General features: G+C 42.3%; 1 protein-coding gene across 1 annotated transcript; it reads left to right on the top strand.

Moving 5' to 3' along the window:
• Positions 1-341: 341 nt before the first annotated feature.
• SNAPC5 (small nuclear RNA activating complex polypeptide 5) lies at positions 342-18,855 on the top strand. The gene is made up of 3 exons (XM_053718528.1): positions 342-529; positions 9,175-9,255; positions 17,927-18,855. Exons 1-3 carry the CDS (start codon positions 440-442, stop codon positions 18,038-18,040), a joined length of 285 nt encoding a protein of 94 aa, XP_053574503.1. The 5' UTR covers positions 342-439; the 3' UTR covers positions 18,041-18,855.
• The last annotated feature ends 4 nt before the right edge of the window (positions 18,856-18,859 follow it).

An 18,859-nucleotide genomic window follows, 5' to 3' on the forward strand; every position in this document is an offset into this window, starting at 1 on the left:
GTAATAACACACGACCTGTATAAGATGCCACTTCGCGTGTATACAGTTGAAATGCAACATATTCTTTAAACGCCGAATACATTTGCAAAGTCTAGTAATGTGTATACATTATATGAAAAAAATATAGATTAACTACTGATTCCCTTATAGTGCCAATTCATTAATACATGTACATTAATTTTAAACTTCCAATGTGTTCCATAAACCGCCATAACTTTAGTATAGTGTCACAAGTGTACAAATGCACTACTTGCCAATGCCCAAAGTAATCATGAAAGCCGCTGCATCGATCCACTCCACGTGACTTTTGATACATCATGTGACCCTGCGCGGTGCTATGACGTATTGGGTCGCTGACATATGCTATTAGTAAACTTGGGGTGCTTAGGTTCTCAGGAAATGCAGCCACTCAGGTCTTGACTGTTTCACATTGGGCAGGATGCTGAGCCGCCTGCAGGAGCTCAAGAAGGAGGAGGAAACTCTTCTCAAGATTAAGGCTTCTCTGCACGATCAACTTAATAGGTTAAAGGTAAAAGATAGAAATGTTACCTGGTCCTGATGGAAAATATGTTCCTAGAGAAACGTATTACACTTATGATCTCTTAAAGGGACATTAAAAACTTGGAGATTGTAATATAAATTGTGTGTGTGTATATATACATACTGTATATATAGTGATCATATTGCCACTTTAAAAAGGGACACATGAAAAATACATGTCAGGGTTTTTATACAAAACAGTTCTTTAAACAGCCCTGAGATATGTATTTTTAATATGTGTCCCTTTTTAAAGTGGCAATATGGTCACCCTATATATATATATATATATATATATATATATATATATATATATATATATATATATACTCTGCAATATACTTTCATTATTTATTTTGTCCCCTTCTGTAATCTCATTTTGAAATTGTAAGCATGTCAGTTCCTGTTAGAAATGGAAGCGCAGAACACTGTTAGATTCCACACCGCCATTGACTACACACACTAGTGACCTATTTCTAATTGGCCACAGCAGATAAGGTAACCTAAGTTACAACATGGCAGCTCCCATTGATTTATAGACACTAAAACTTTATACTTATTTTGTCAATATTTAAACAGCCAATGGAACTTTAAAAAATAATTTTTGCATGTTATTCTCAGAATAATCTTTTCTTTGAATTTATCATTCTATCTAGCATTTATTTAGTGTTTTAATGTCCCTTTAAAGGTGATCTATTTTGGTCAGCTGGGAGTTATTTATGATCAGTTAGTGGACTGATTTAAAAAGCATTTCTTTTATTTTTAAGGTTATATAATTTTGCATTTCACTGTGTTTAATGTTTCTCTGTTAATAAGCTATTATGTTTTAGTCAGATTTTTTTTTTATTTAAGAATTAGTAATTTATCAGTTAGTGGACTGATTTAAAAAGCATTTCTTTTATTTTTAAGGCTCCATGTACTAAGCTACCCGCAACAAATCTCGCGTCAAAACTCGCAAACTGATATGTACAAAGTCGTCAACTATGTTCAAACTCGCATCTTTAAAATTGCGAGCGTACTTATCCGCCAAACCTCGCTACCTCTCCATTTTTCACTGTAATTAGACACATTTGACCACCAACTCGCCAAAAACGAATGTACTAAAAAATCTATTTGTCCGCTCGCTACAATTTCCGCTCCCACCTCGTTATTTTTGCCTCGCCACCTTTTAGGTGGCGGGCAAGGTACAAAACAATAGGAAAGTCAATCTAGACGCCAGTCTAGACATATATAAAAGGCAGTAATATCAGCATTGTACAGCATAACTGGCGTCTAATTTGTCTCTCATTTCCATGTACATAAATTGCGCCAAATTTGTCGACTGTAATTAAAGAGTAATCTATATTTTAAATTTGTATTGTATAGTTGTCAATCTTTATAATTATTTTTATATTAATATATTATCAGATCCAGATGAAGCCATATCCAAATTGTAAATAAATATTACAAAAATAACGCTCTGTTATCACTCTTCAAAAAATTTTGAACAATAATAAAGTTGTTTAGATAAGTTGAACTTTTATAGGAGCAAAATTCTATTCCCGCGACTACTATGATGTTCGTGACACCTTGCATGTCACGTGTTAATAATTGGCCCGACAATTCAACTGAAAGTTAAGTACATCAGCTTAGTCGCGGCGAGCGAGGCGTCAAATTTATCAATAATCCGCCACTGCTCGCGGCGGGCTAGACTTGTCTATTTATTGGGGGATTATTAGTACATAGTGACAGCGGACACCATTTCGCCCGCGGCGAGTAACGGCGAGTTTATCCGCCTCTAAAATGACGGATGAATTGACGGCTTAGTACATGGAGCCCTTAAGGTTATATAATTTTGCATTTCACTGTGTTTAATGTTTCTCTGTTAATAAGCTATTATGTTTTAGTCAGATTTTTTTTTATTTAAGAATTAGTAATTTACTGTAGCATTTACCTGCCAGTTACGGACAGCATCCTTCATCATCAAGTACTTGCGCAAATGTCAAACATTTCAGAGTTTTTCTACTGTTTTTCTGTGTTCAATAAACCTATGAGAAACACACACACACACACACACACACACACACACATCTTTTTTTTTATAGGTTTTCTTTCTTTTCTTTTGGGGAGGGGGTTCAACTTGAATTTAGCTGTTTTTGTTTTCTAATTCAAACTCTTTTTCTAATTCAGTTGGTGGCTCTATTTATTTATTGTAATACCTTTTGAAATCCTATATTTAATGGGAAAAAAATTACAATGTTACTGTTTTGTGTACAGGTTAAAATGGTTTGGAATGGGAATTAAATAGCTCCTGAGCAAACTTTAACTTACTAAGTTTAATTTAACCCCTTAAGGCAGGGCTTTCCAAACTGTGTGTCGTGACACATTAGTGTGTCGGCATCAGAGTGTAGGTGTGTCCCTGCTTCAACACAAATTTTTTGGATTTTTTTTTTTTTTTTTTTGGTTTCCAACTTTCTGTCTGCCTACTACGCATATCACATAGTTGACATCTAGTGGGTCACAGATCATCTTAACCTATTGGCGCAGCTCAGCGGGAACTGAAACTGTTCCCATTGGCGGCTTTGGCAGCACATTGGCTCCTGACTGCACGTGTAGTCTCCTCAATCAGCTCGTGACTGCACGTGTAGTCAGTTAGTGGTACAGCAGTGTGTTTGCAGCGTGGGCAGTAGTCAGTCGGACTCGCAGAGCTCTGAGCGTGGCAGCTTAAACGCTGAGCTGAAGTCAGTGTTTTTGGGTTTTTTTGCAGCTAGCTCCCAGTAGTGCATTGCTGCTCCTGTTCTTGATATATGGATAGGAAGTGGAAGCTTAAAAATGCTTAATGATGAAATGCGAGTGTCTTTATCTAATATTCCACCAAATATTCAGAAACTGTGTTCATCCCCTCAACCTCGTACATCCCATTAAAATAGTAAGTAGCTATTGGTGATATTAAACGTGTTTTAAATTCTTGCACATACTTACTGTTACTTGTAAATACATTTCGTTATTATATCATTTATGTATGTGTCCGTATCTCTTAAAACAAGTTAGTTTAACCTCCTGTTTGCTAGAATTACTGTGTCGCGAAATGATGTAGGTCTAAAAGGTGTGTCACCAACATGAAAAGTTTGGAAAGCTCTGCCTTAAGGACCAGGGCTATTTTTACATTTCTGCGGTGTTTGTGTTTAGCTGCAATTTTCCTCTTACTCATTTACTGTACCCACACATATTATATACCGTTTTTCTCGCCATTAAATGGACTTTCTAAAGATACCATTATTTTCATCATATCTTATAATTTACCATAAAAATTATAAAATATGGTGAAAAAATGGAAACCCCCCCACTTTTTCTAACTTTGATCCCCAAAATCTGTTACACATCTACAACCACCAAAAAACACCCATGCTAAATAGTTTCTAAATTTTGTCCTGAGTTTAGAAATACCCAATGTTTACACGTTCTTTGCTTTTTTTGTAAGTTATAGGGCAATAAATATAAGTAGCACTTTGTTATTTCCAAACCATTTTTTTTTTTCAAAATTAGCGATAGTTACATTGGAACACTGATATCTGTCAGGAATCCCTGAATATATCTTGACATGTATATATATTTTTTTTTAGAAGACAACCCAAAGTATTGATCTAGGCCCATTTTGGTATATTTCATGCCACCATTTAACCGCCAAATGCGATCAAATAAAAAAAATTGTTCACTTTTTCACAAATATTAAGTTTCTCACTGAAATTATTTACAAACAACTTGTGCAATTATGGCACAAATGGTTGTAAATGCTTCTCTGGGATCCCCTTTGTTCAGAAATAGCAGACATATATGGCTTTGGCGTTGCTTTTTGGTAATTAGAAGGCTGCTAAATGCCGCTGCGCACCACATTTGTATTAGGCCCAGCAGTGAAGGGGTTAATTTGGTAGCTTGTAGAGAGCTTGTATGGTTAATTTTAGCTTTAGGGTAGAGTAGTAGACAACCCAAAGTATTGATCTAGGCCCATTTTTATATATTTCATGCCACCATTTCACCGCCAAATGCGATCAAATAAAAAATATCGTTAACTTTTTGACTAACTTTGGGTTTCTCAATGAAATTATTTACAAACAGCTTGTGCAATTATGGCACAAATGGTTGTAAATGCTTCTCTGGGATCCCCTTTGTTCAGAAATAGCAGACATATATGGCTTTGGCATTGCTTTTTGGTAATAAGAAGGCCGCTAAATGCCGCTGCGCACCAAATTTGTATTATGCCTAGCAGTGACGGGGTTAATTAGGTAACTTGTAGTGTTAATTTTAGCTTTAGTGTAGAGATCAGCCTCCCACCTGACACATCCCACCCCCTGATCCCTCCCAAATGGCTCTCTTCCCTCCTCCACCCCACAATTGTCCCCGCCATCTTAAGTACTGGCAGAAAGTCTGCCAGTACTAAAATAAGTGTTTTTTTATTTTATTTTTAATTATTTAAAAACAAACAAACATATTCTGCTTTGTAGGATCCCCCCCCCCCCCAAAGAGCTCTCTAACCCTTCCCCCACTAACTATTAGCCACCATTTTGGGTACTGGCAGCTGTCTGCCAGTACCCAATTTGCAATAAAATATTATTTATTTATTTATTTTTAACCTAACTTTTTCTGTAGTGTAGCTGCCCCCCTCCATACCCTACCCCATCCCCCTCCCAGATCACCCCTCCTCTGCACCCACCACCCTCTCCCCGCAAAACATTTTCCCCCAGCAATTGGTCTGGCTAGATTGCGCGCTCACCCACCCCTCACCTCCCGCGCGCACCCGGCACCAACCACAGCCGGAAGGAAGTTACCTAGTGATGGGCCGCCCACCCACCTCCCTACAATGGCTCCCACCCACCAACGATCGGCACCATCACTGGCCGATGCAGAGAGGGCCACAGAGTGGCTCTCTCTGCATCGGTGTGCCTAAAAAGGTATTGCAGTGATGTCTCAATATTGAGGCATCACTGCAATACCTTGAAAGCGGCTGGAAGCGATCAGGATCGCTTCCAGCTGCTTGAAACCCTTTACGAGATACAGGGTACGTCGCTGGTCTTTAAAGACCAGCTTGTGTAAAACGTACCCTGTACGAGATGCGTCGTTAAGGGGTTAAAGGGACGTGAAACCCCAAATTTTTCTTTCATTATTCTGATAGAGCATGCAATTTTAAACAACTAATTTATTTCTATTATCAAATTTCACTTGTTCTCTTGGTGTCTTTGTTGAAAAGCCGGGACGTAAGCTCTGGTGCTTGCATGTGTCTGCAGCTCTATATGGCAGCAGTTTTGCAAGACTGTTATACATTTGCAAGAGCACTAGAAGGCAGCACTATTTCCTACCATGTAGCGCTCCAGACACCTACCTAGGTATCACTATAACAAAGAATACCATGTGAACAAAGCAAATTTGATAATAGAAGTAAATTGGAAACTTTTTTTAAATAGTATGTTTTGTCTGAATCACACATAAAAACATAATAATTTGGTTTCATATCCCTATTTGTGTGGCTTTAACAGAGCAATTTATCATTAAACAAATGTTTGTTACTAACTAATTAGAGGATTCTATTTTTACAGTGTCCTTAAAGGGACACTATACCCAAACATTTTCTTTCATGATTAAGGTAGAGAATATAATTTTAAACAACATTCCAATTTACTTCTATTACCTAATTTGCTTTATTCTTTAGATATATTTTAATGAAGAAATAGCAATGCACACAGTGAACCAATCACAGGAGGCATCTATGTGCAGCTACCAATCAGCAGCTACTAAGCATATCTAGATATGCTTTTCAGCAAAGAATATCAAGAGAATGAAGCAAAATAGATAATAGAAGTAAATTAGAAAGTTGTTTATAATTGTATGCTCTTTCTAAATCATGAAAGAAAACATTTGGGTTTCATGTCCCTTTAAGTTCAGTATGTTACATTAAATTGTGAGTGTATAATAAAACTGGCCATAGAATAAGATGCTTCAACAACGTTCTATGGATTGCTGTAAAAACCAAACCCAAAAAAGTGTGTGTAAATATATATTCAATAACTATAGAACTGAGTCTGTTATATAATTGTTCCATAGTCGTTGAAAGGACACAATCATGTAAAAATGATATTCTCTCTCTCTCTCTCTCTCCCCCTCTCTCTCTTTTGCGCTCTCTCTCCCCCTCTCTCTTTTGCGCTCTCTCGCACTCCCCCTCTCTCTCTCTTTTGCGCTCTCTCTATCCCCCTCTCTCTTTTGTGCTCTCTCGCACTCCCCCTCTCTCTTTTGTGCTCTCTCGCACTCCCCCCCCTCTCTTTTGCGCTCGCACTCCCCCCCCTCTCTTTTGCGCTCGCACTCCCCCTCTCTCTCTTTTGCGCTCGCACTCCCCCTCTCTCTCTTTTGCGCTCGCACTCCCCCTCTCTCTCTTTTGCGCTCTCTCTCCCCCTCTCTCTCTTTTGCGCTCTCTCCCCCCTCTCTCTCTTTTGCGCTCTCTCGCACTCCCCCTCTCTCTCTTTTGCGCTCGCACTCCCCCTCTCTCTCTTTTGTGCTCGCACTCCCCCTCTCTCTCTTTTGCGCTCGCACTCCCCCTCTATCTCTTTTGCTGGCTCTCTCCCCCTCTCTCTTTTGCGCTCTCTCTCTTTTGCGCTCTCTCGCACTCCCCCTCTCTCTCTCTTTTGCGCTCTCTCGCACTCCCCCTCTCTCTCTCTTTTGCGCTCTCTCGCACTCCCCCTCTCTCTTTTGTGCTCTCTCGCACTCCCCCTCTCTCTTTTGTGCTCTCTCGCACTCCCCCTCTCTCTTTTGTGCTCTCTCGCACTCCCCCTCTCTCTTTTGTGCTCTCTCGCACTCCCCCTCTCTCTCTTTTGCGCTCGCAATCCCCCTCTCTCTTTTGCGCTCGCACTCCCCCTCTCTCTTTTGCGCTCGCAATCCCCCTCTCTCTCTCTTTTGCGCTCGCACTCCCCCTCTCTCTCTCTTTTGCGCTCGCACTCCCCCTCTCTCTCTCTCTTTTGCGCTCTCTCTCCCCTCTCTCTCTTTTGCGCTCTCTCTCCCCCTCTCTCTCTTTTGCGCTCTCTCTCCCCCTCTCTCTCTTTTGCGCTCTCTCTCCCCCTCTCTCTCTCTTTTGCGCTCTCTCTCCCCCTCTCTCTCTCTTTTGCGCTCTCTCTCCCCCTCTCTCTCTCTTTTGCGCTCTCTCTCCCCCTCTCTCTCTTTTGTGCTCGCACTCCCCCTCTCTCTCTTGCGCTCGCACTCCCCCTCTATCTCTTTTGTGCTCGCACTCCCCCTCTCTCTCTTTTGCGCTCTCTCGCACTCCCCCTCTCTCTCTCTTTTGCGCTCTCTCGCACTCCCCCTCTCTCTCTCTTTTGCGCTCTCTCGCACTCCCCCTCTCTCTTTTGTGCTCTCTCGCACTCCCCCTCTCTCTTTTGTGCTCTCTCGCACTCCCCCTCTCTCTTTTGTGCTCTCTCGCACTCCCCCTCTCTCTTTTGTGCTCTCTCGCACTCCCCCTCTCTCTTTTGTGCTCTCTCGCACTCCCCCTCTCTCTCTTTTGCGCTCGCAATCCCCCTCTCTCTTTTGCGCTCGCACTCCCCCTCTCTCTTTTGCGCTCGCACTCCCCCTCTCTCTCTCTCTCTTTTGCGCTCGCACTCCCCCTCTCTCTCTCTCTTTTGCGCTCGCACTCCCCCTCTCTCTCTCTCTTTTGCGCTCGCACTCCCCCTCTCTCTCTCTCTTTTGCGCTCTCTCTCCCCTCTCTCTCTTTTGCGCTCTCTCTCCCCCTCTCTCTCTTTTGCGCTCTCTCTCCCCCTCTCTCTTTTGCGCTCTCTCTCCCCCTCTCTCTCTCTTTTGCGCTCTCTCTCCCCCTCTCTCTCTCTTTTGCGCTCTCTCTCTTTTGCGCTCTCTCTCGCTCTCGCTCTCGCTCTCGCTCTCGCTCTCTCTCTCTCTCTCTCTCTCTCGCTCTCTCTCTCTCTCTCTCTCGCTCTCTCTCTCTCTCGCTCTCTCTCTCGCTCTCTCTCTCTCTCGCTCTCTCCCGCTCTCTCTCTCTCCCCCTCTCTCTCTTTTGCGCTCTCTCTCTCTCCCCCTCTCTCTCTTTTGCGCTCTCTCTCTCTCCCCCTCTCTCTCTTTTGCGCTCTCTCTCTCTCCCCCTCTCTCTCTTTTGCGCTCTCTCTCTCTCCCCCTCTCTCTCTTTTGCGCTCTCTCTCTCTCCCCCTCTCTCTCTTTTGCGCTCTCTCTCTCTCCCCCTCTCTCTCTTTTGCGCTCTCTCTCTCTCCCCCTCTCTCTCTTTTGCGCTCTCTCTCTCTCCCCCTCTCTCCCTTTTGCGCGCTCTCTCTCTCCCCCTCTCTCTCTTTTGCGCTCTCTCTCCCCCATCTCTTTTGCTGTCTCTCTCTCCCCCCATCTCTTTTGCTGGCTCTCTCTCCCCCCCATCTCTTTTGCTGGCTCTCTCTCCCCCCATCTCTTTTGCTGGCTCTCTCCCCTATCTCTCATCTATCGCCCGGCCACGCCCACTTCTGCCCCGGCGCAGATCTTCAGCTATGGACTCAAGGGCCAGGTGTGTTTGTCCTCATGCTGTCTCTTCTGCGCATATCAGCTTAGGACAAACACACTTGGCCTTTTATTATATAGGATATTTATTTTTTTTCCTTCCTCTGCGTTCCTGAACTTGTATTTACCTATCAGGTTGAGGAGCTGGCCTTGCAGTCAATGATCAGTGCTGGAGGGGAGCAGGATCAACAGATTGAATCTGAGGCATCCGACGAAGTAAGTAACCCCCCCAAAAAAAAATATCACTTCTCCACTACACTTTTTTAGTCTGTCCATGTATATCGGGACACACTCACTTCCAAGCAATGTCCAGCAGACATGATTTGCTATAGTGAATTATGTCCACTTGACGTTTGATATATCAAGCACAGTGTTTTAACTATTTTTCATCATCTGTAAAATAACTACTTTCCTGATTTCTCCTTTTACTTAAAGGGACAGTCAAGTCCAAAATAAACTTTTATGATTCAAATAGGGCATGTAATTTTACACAACTTTCCAATTTACTTTTATCACCAATTTTGCTTTGTTCTCTTGGTATTCTTAGTTGAAAGCTAAACCTAAGTAGGCTCATATGCTAATTTCTTAGACCTTGAAGACCGCCTCTAATCTGAATGCATTTTGACAGTTTTTTACCACTAGAGGGCATTAGTTCATGTGTGTCATATAGATAACATTGAGCTCACGCACGTGAAGTTACCTAGGAGTCAGCACTGATTGGCTAAAATGCAAGTCTGTCAAAAGAACTGAGATAAGGGGGCCGTCTGCAGAAGCTTAGATACAAGGTAATCACAGAGGTAAAAAGTATATTTATATAACCGTGTTATGCAAAACTGAGGAATAGGTAATAAGGGAATTATCTATCTTTTTTAAACAACAAAAAAATCTGGTATTGGCTCATAAGAACTCCACGTGCGTGAGCACCGTGTCATCTATATGACACACATGAACTAACACCCTCTAGTGGTGAAAACTGTCAAAATGCCCTGAGAGAAGAGGCGGCCTTCCAGGGCTTAGAAATTTAACATATGAACCTCCTAGATTTAGCTTTCAACTAAGAATAGCAAGGGAACTAAGAATAGCAAGGGAACAAAGCAAAATTGGTGATAAAAGTAAATTGGAAATTTGTTTAAAATTACATGCCCTATTTGAATCATAAAAGTTTATTTTGGACTAGGCTGTCCCTTTAACTGTAATTTAAATATAAGATTTACTTCACTTCACCATGGGAAGAGGTGGCATGTGGTCACTTGCTATTGATAGATTTCCCCCCCCCCTCCCCCATATTAATGAATACTGTGAATGGACTGATTCTGGTTAAAAAAAATAATAATAATAAAAAACAACAACAATATTTTATGTCATTTACGCAACATTTACTTCATAATACAGCTTATACATGCAAGCTAAAGGTAGTTTTAGACCTTTAATACTTCTGTATACATAGTACCGTCAGAATATATATATATATATATATATATATATATATATATGTGTGTGTGTGTGTCTCATATTGCATAGTTCAGCATAAATGTATTGAATGATAATTTGTGCAATAAAAGTTTAACATTTTTAATATTAGCTGATTTTTTTTGCCAGGTGGTGAGAGAAATCAGTCAGGTGAAGGTCCTGGGGAGAACTATACACACACACACGCACACACACACACGTGTCTTTGGGAATAAAGAGACACTCACAGGTCTAACTTTTTAAAAATTCTTCAGCTTTTATTGATTCAGGTTGAAGTTTCGATCCATACCAGGATCTTTTTCAAAATCTTGTCTCTGCCTAAATTTGAGACATACTTTTGGGACAAGATTTAAAATTGGTCTTGAAAAACATAATTTATGTTTACCAGATAAATTCCTTACCTTCCGGATAGGGAGAGTCCACAGCTTCATTCCTTACTGTTGGGAAATATAAGACCTGGCCACCAGGAGGAGGCAAAGACACCCCAGCCAAAGGCTTAAATATCCCTCCCACTTCCTCACTACCCCAGTCATTCTGCCGAGGGAGCAAGAAAAAGTAGGAGAAACATTAGGGTATAAATGGTGCCACAAGAAAAGAATAAATAGGGGACCGCCCATAGACAAGAAAAAACGTGCGGGGAGCATGGACTCTCCCTATCCGGAAGGAAAGGAATTTATCTGGTAAGCATAAATTATGTTTTCCTTCCGAAGATAGGGAGAGTCCAAGGCTTCATTCTTTACTTTTGTGAAAACTATACCCAAGCTCCAGAGGACACTGAATGAATAACGGGAGGGGACAGAAAAGAGGCGAACCCTATTCTAAGGGCACCACAGCCTGCAAAACTTTTCTCCCAAAAACTGCTTCAGCTGAAGCAAAAACATCAAACTTGTACAATTTTGAAAAAGTATGTAAGGAGGAACAGGTAGCCACCTTACAAATCTGATCCATAGAGTCCTTGTTCTTAAAGGCCCAAGAGGAAGCCACTGCTCTAGTGGAATGAGCCGTTTTCCTCTCAGGAGGACAATGTCCCACTGTCTTGTAAGCTAAGTGGATGACACTCCTTAAAGAAAAAGATAGGTAAGTTGAAGTAGCCTTCTGCCCCTTACGCTTCCCAAAATTTACAAAAAACAAAGAGGAAGATTGTCTAAACTCCTTAGTAGCCTGAATATAGAACTTCAAGGCACGAACCACATCCATATTGTGAAGTAAGCGTTCCTTTGATGAAGAACGATTAGGACACAAGGAAGGAACCACAATTTCCTCATTGATGTTTCGATCTGACACAACCGTAGGAAGAAAACCTAATTTAGGACGTAAAACTGCCTTATCTGCATGAAAAATCGGATAAGGGGGCTCACTATTGCAAAGCAGAGATCTCAGAAACAAACGGAACCTGTTGCAAAACCCGAAGAACAAGATTTAGGTTTCAAGGAGGAGCCTCAGATCTAAACACAGGTCTGTTCCTAATCAGAGCCTTAACAAAGGACTGCATGTCTAGAAACTCAGCCAGTCTCTTGTGTAATAAAATCAACAAGGCCGAAATCTGTCCCCTCAGGGAACTAGAAGAAAGGCCCTTCTCCAGCCCATCCTGGAGAAAAGATAAGATCCTGGCAACCTTAACTCTGTGCCAGGAAAAACCAAGCTCTTTACACCAGAATAAGTAGGTCCTCCACACCTTGTGGTAGATACGTTGAGTAACTGGTTTATGAGCTTGAATAAGAGTATCAATGACACTCTCAGAGAAACCTCTCTTGGCCAAGCCTAAGCGTTCAATCTCCACGCAGTCAGCCTCAGAGAATCTAAATTTTGATGAACAAATGGACCTTGTATCAGCAGGTCTCTGCGACAAGGTAACTTCCATGGAGGAGATGAGGACATCCCCCCCACTAGATCCGCGAACCACCTCCTTTGCGGCCATCATGGAGCAATCAGGATTACTGATACCCGCTCCTGCTTGATGCGGGCCACCACTTGAAGAAGAAGCGGTAATGGAGGAAAAAGATATGAGTTTGAACCTCCAGGGCACTGCTAGTGCATCTATTAGATCTGCTTGGAGATCCCTCGACCCGTACCTGGGTAGCTTGGTATTGAGACGAGACGCCATGAGATCTATTTCCGGCGTCCCCCACTTGCTGCATATCTTTGCAAACACCTCGGGATGGAGAGACCATTCCCCTGGGTGGAAGGATTGCCTGCTGAGAAAATCCGCATCCCAGTTGTCCACACCCAGAATGTGGATGGCTTACAGCGAACAGCTGTGGGCCTCTGCCTACTCCAGAGTCTGAGATACTTCCTTCATCGCCAAGGAACTTCTCGTTCCCCCTGATGATTGATGTAAGCCACCAAGGTTATATTGTCTGATTGGAATCTGATAAACTGGCACAAACCCAGACGTGGCCAAGCCTTCAAGGCCTTGAAGATTGCCTGTAGTTCCAAAATATTGATCGGGAGGGAGGACTCCTTATGAGTCCACAACCCCTGTGCCTTCCTGGCACCCCAAACAGCTCCCCATCCGGATAGGCTTGCGTCCATAGTCACAATCTCCCTGGATGGTCTTAAGAAGCATGTCCCTCGGGACAGATAATCTGGACAGATCCACCAAGAGAGCAATTCTCTCGACTGGCTGTCTAATACAATCTGTTGAGACAGATCTGAATGATCGCCGTTCCACTGCCTCAGCATGCACTGTTGTAAAGATCTGAGACGGAACCTGGCAAAAGGAATTATGTCCATGCAGAACACCATGAGACCAATCTCCTCCATACACTGAGCCACAGAGGGACTCAAGGAGGGCAAGACATGCTGAAGTTAATATATTAAGAATATCGTCCAAGTATGAGGCTACTGCAATAACGTTCTGGCAACGGCTAGAAGAGCCCCCAGAACCTTCGTAAAGATTCTCGGAGCAGTAGCTAGGCCAAATAGAAGGGCAATGAACTGGAAGCACTGGTCCAGGAATGCAAACCTCAGGAACTGAAAGTGTTCCCTGTGGATTGCAACATGAAGGTAAGCCTCCTTCAGATCTATAGCGGTCACAAACTGGCCTTCCTGAATTAAAGGAATGACGGACCTTATGGTCTCCATCTTGAAGGAAGGGACACTGAGAAATTTGTTTAAGCACTTCAGGTCCTGAATTGGGCAGAAAGTTCCCTCCTTTGGGACCAAGAAAAGGTTTGAATAAAACCTTAAACCTCTTTCTTCGATAGGCACCGGGACTACAACTCCTAAGGAGGATTGATCCCGAACACACTTTAGAAAGGCATCCCTCTTTTTTGGTCTGGTAGACCGATTCAATAGAACGAATCTGCCCCTTGGCGGGTGAGATTTGAAGCCCATCTTGTATCCCTGAGATACCACCTCCAGGACCCACGGATCCTGTACGTCCTTGAACCAGACATCTGAAAAAGGAGTCTGCCCCCTACGCGATCCAATCCCGGATCAGGGGCCGCCCCTTCATGCCGTTTTCTTTCCGGCGGGCTTCTTATTCTGCTTGGATTTATTCCAGGACTTGCTCGGGCTTGGAGGAGGATTGTTATCTTGCAGTAGGAAGGCACCCTTGCCTCCGGTAACCGTAAAAATAATGGAGCCCAGGCCTGGACAAAATAAAATCTTTTCCTTGAAGGGAAGAGAAAGGAGTCTGGACTTAGAAGTCATATCCGCAGACCAAGACTTTAACCAAAGTGCCTGGCGGGCTAGGACTGCAAAGCCAGAGGCCTTTGCATTTAGGCAAACAATTTGCATGTTCGCATCACAGATAAAAGAATTAGCAATTCTCAGAGCTTTACTTCTGTCTTGAATATCCTCGAGGGGAGACTCCACCTCAATGAGTTCTGACAAAGAGTTGCACCAGTAGATAGCCGTTCCGGCAACTGCAGCCGCCGGTTGAAACAAAGATCCTGTATGTTGAAACATCTTTCTCAGAAAGGTTTCCATTTTCTTAGAAGAACTATCCTCAAGAGGTATAGTAGTACGTTTAGCAAGCATAGAGGTAGCACCATCCACCTTAGGAATGCAGCCCCACAAATCCGGGACCGGGAACAACTTTTTAAAAGTAGACGAGGGGGAAAAGAAAGAACCAATTCTTTCCCATTCGTTCTTAATAATATTCGCCATCTTAACCGGGACAGGAAAAGTCAAAGGAACTTTCCTGTCTTCATAAACTCTGTCTAATTTAAGAATCATCTCTCTGCTAAAAATATTGGCCACTACTCCATACTCATCTTACTTGACCTTTCAGCTGCCTTCGACACAGTTGACCACCCCCTCCTCCTACAGACCCTTAGCTCTTTTGGCCTCTGTGATACTGCTCTTTCCTGGATTCACTCTTATCTTTCTCACAGGTCATTTGCCGGTGACTCATCCTCTCCACCACGTAAAGATTAACATGTCCAAAACTATGCTCCTTCTTATCCCCCCCTCAAGCTCTACACGACTTGTGACTTCTCTATCCCTGTTGACGGCATCACCATTTCCCCATCGCCCCAAGTCCGCTGCCTCAGAGTTACACTTGACTCAAATCTATCCTTCGCCCCCCATATCCAATCGCTTTCTATATCCTGCCGCAACCATCTACGCAACATTTCCAGGATTCAACCTTTTCTGTGCGCTAACACCACAAAGCAAATAATCCACTCCCTTGTTATTTCCTGACTTGACTATTGCAATAACCTACTTACTGGCCTTCCTCTTTCCCGCCTCTCCCCCATTCACTCCATCCTAAATGCCTCTGCCAGGCTGATCCACCTTTCCCGTTGCTCTGTATCTGCTGCACCTCTATGCGAGTCCCTTCATTGGCTCCCCATACACAGCAGAATAAAATTCTCGCCCTTGTATACAAAGCGCTCACCAACACCGCTCCCCCTACCTATCCTCCTACCTATCCTCAATAATCAACAACTATACTCCAGCCTGCCACTAATATCCAACAATGACCTGCTCCTTGCATCTGCGACTATCACCTCCTCTCATGCTAGACTGCAGGACTTCTGTCATGCAGCACCTACCCTCTGGAATACACTCCCTCGTGCTGTCAGGCTTTGCCCTAATCTTTCTTCCTTTAAATGCTCTCTGAAGACTTTTCTGTTCAGAGAAGCCTACCACCCAACTAAATAGTATTTCTCTTACCTAACAACATTTCCCTCCTCTAACTCTGCATTAACAGCTTTCTCAATCTTGCAGTCCTCACCTCCTGTTTCTCAACCTCCTACCCTTCTAGATTGTAAGTTCCCTTGGGAATAGGGCCCTCGATTCCTCCTGTATGTGTTTGTAAATTTTGTCCTGTCTCTTAGAAGTTTTATATTATTGTTTTATTTAAATGAACTGTATCCATGGACAGCGCTGCGGAATATGATGGCGTTTCATAAATAAAGTATAATAATAATCATAGGTTCTTCAGGCAGCGCGGCCTCTGGAACCTCTAACATAGACAGAACCCGCTTTAATAAAAAATTCAAGTGCTCAATTTTAAATCTAAAGGATGGTTCCTCTGCAGCAGGAGACTTAGATGCTAAGGACTCCGACCCAGAAAGTTCACCCTCTGAAGCTACAGAGGTTAACTCATTATCAGATAACTGGGACATAATAGCTAAATCCGATAAATATTTAGATGACTCGGGAGAGCTATGTTTAACCTTTCTCTTGCGTTTGTTAGAGCGAGGTAATGCACTGAGGGCCGCAGACACTGACGTTTGTAACGGCGCAGCAAAGTCCGCAGGAAGAAGGCCTCCTCCGGATGGAGGATTAGATGTGCTATGGGGAACTGCATGTGGAGTGTAATGTAGCAAGGGTAGTAATCTCATGGGACGCCGAGTCCTGAGAGGTAGACGGCTCAGAGGGACTTAGAGCCTTAGCAGGCTTGTCTCCCTTCTTAGACTTTATAACAGTGTTAAGACATGTGGAACATAATTGAGTGGGCGGGAAAACCACGGCCTCCTCACAATATAAACAGGTATGATTTAGTACAGAAGGAGTACCTTCTAACATGTCAGTCCTCCATAGCTCAGGTTATACCCACAGAAGGACACAAATAAAAAAAAATGCACCTTTATACTCCCAATGGCTGGGGCACTCACCACCTCCTAGACCCAGACAGTTAACAGAGGAAGCGTTCTCCTCAGGTTCAAGTTCTCAGTGGGAATGGAGGAAATGAACATAGACCACACCCGGTCACATGGAGTGCAAGACAGTACTTCCCTTGTTATTACAAGTACAGCAAGTAATAGGAGCTGTGCAACACTTTAAAAAACGAAAGGGAAACCTGTTTGTTCCAGCCCAAAACGCAGTTTATCAGCCCAGGAAAAAAATCAGCATGTAAACCATGAATACACTGATTAATTAACCCCAACTGTTCAATAAACCCCCTTCAGAGGATATTAACACTGGATCCTATCAATGTATAAAGGAGCCACACAGTGAACCTGTTATTGCGTTCTATGTGTAAGAATGTAAACTATCTTACCTCCAGGATCCATGCTGTGGAACAGAACACGGCATCTCAAGTGTTACAGTCTTATAGCAGCGCTCCTGACATGGACTTGACGAGTTTCACTGCCTGCTTTCTCTCACTCAACACTGATTGCTTAGGAACTGTTAGCAGTAGTCTGGTTTTGCAGAAAAACTTTCCCTGCATCTTCAGACTCTAACTTTCATCAATACTCTCACTGAGAGGTTGACATGACTACTTAAAACCCCAGTCCTATCTCGAAGGGCAGATACCCTTTTTCAGGACTCTCTGAATTTTCTGCCACCTCCCAATGTGATGAAAGGCAAAGAATGACTGGGGTAATGAGGAAGTGGGAGATATATTTAATCCTTTGGCTGGTGTGTCTTTTCCTCCTCCTGGTGGCCAGGTGTTGTATTTCCACACAGTAAGGAATGAAGCCGTAGACTCTCCCTATCTTAGAACTGAAACGATCCTGGTATTGATCGAAACATCAACCTGAATCAATAAACGCTGAAGAATTTTTGAATAGTTAAAACCTGTGAGTGCCTCTTTATTCCCATAAACTGTCGATATATGTTCCTTAATATAGAGTGCACCCAGGCATTTTTACTGAACAGTGAGTGCTTGGAATTACTACAGTTATTATATATTTTTTATATATATATATATATATATATATATATATATATATATATATATATATATATATATATATATATATCTATATATATCTATGCAGTGTCTCAAATTTCATCTTACAGGGAGAGGGTGTGGTCCTGGTCAGTATTTGCAAATTGTGCCAATAAAACAATTTTCACTTGGATCAATCCTAGAATAATGATGATTATTGTATATACATTTATATAATTACACCTTAAACTGGTTGTGTGTCGCCATTGTAGCAGCAGCAAGTGATGAATGTTATTGTCTAAAATAAAATTAAGTGTGATATGTTGCTCTCCCATTGTTCTGCAGGGTGAGCAGAATGTGGATGATGAAGCTGTAATAAATCAAACAGAACTTCAGCTCAGCACTCTGGATTATTCTCAGGATCAGGAAGAGATGGAAGAGGAGGACTCGGACACATAGAGAAATCCAATTGTTACTCAAGAAAAAGATTGTTCCTATGGTGTGTTCACAATGGAGCTTCATGGGAAGGGAATCAGACCAACTACAGCCCCATTTCCAAAGGATTGTTTGTAGCATGTGGTTTGAAATGTTAAATTTCAGTCCTGTATTCCCTAGTTACACAAAGGAGCAACTTAGGTTAATGAGTTTGTAGTGCAGTGTCTGACCTTTATTCACCCATTGAAGGGGATACAAGATCTTTATTCATTCATATGCCTTCAATTTAAAGGTGCTTTGCAAGTTTACCTATAATCCAAAGGATTGAACTCAGTCATTTCGACTGGTTCTGTTTCCCAGTGCACTGAATTCTCTTGTAACTGAAAGATACAGTCAGCGTCTAACATATGGGGGGGCAGCATCCTAGTATTTAACTTCTGTGACCTCTGGCACTAAAGCATTTATTGGAACTCAGGATGGTGTGTACAAATGATGGTGGCAGAAGAAAATCTGGGCTTAAATACTTTTGCCAAATCTAAAATATATGGGATGTGGACCTTTGAAAACGTGTGGTATACTTTTTATATCTGAGTTGTAACTTTTTTTCCCCCTTGTCTTTTTTTTTTTTATTATTCTATTCAGCGTTTAGAAAAAGCACATACCAGTTTTGTATGAACAGAATTTAGTCTGTATTAGTAGCTGTACAAAGAGCGTTGGATCGTTACTCATGGGTATTATTCAGGGCTTTTATTTGTTGATATAATATTAACACCTTTCAATTGCCACATGTCCAAGCACTGAGATTCTGGAATGTGAATAAATTGTGTAAATATTTTAAACTGT

Source organism: Bombina bombina, chromosome 6 (genome assembly GCF_027579735.1).
Source record: "Bombina bombina isolate aBomBom1 chromosome 6, aBomBom1.pri, whole genome shotgun sequence".
In the NCBI taxonomy this organism is placed as follows: Eukaryota; Metazoa; Chordata; class Amphibia; order Anura; family Bombinatoridae; genus Bombina; species Bombina bombina.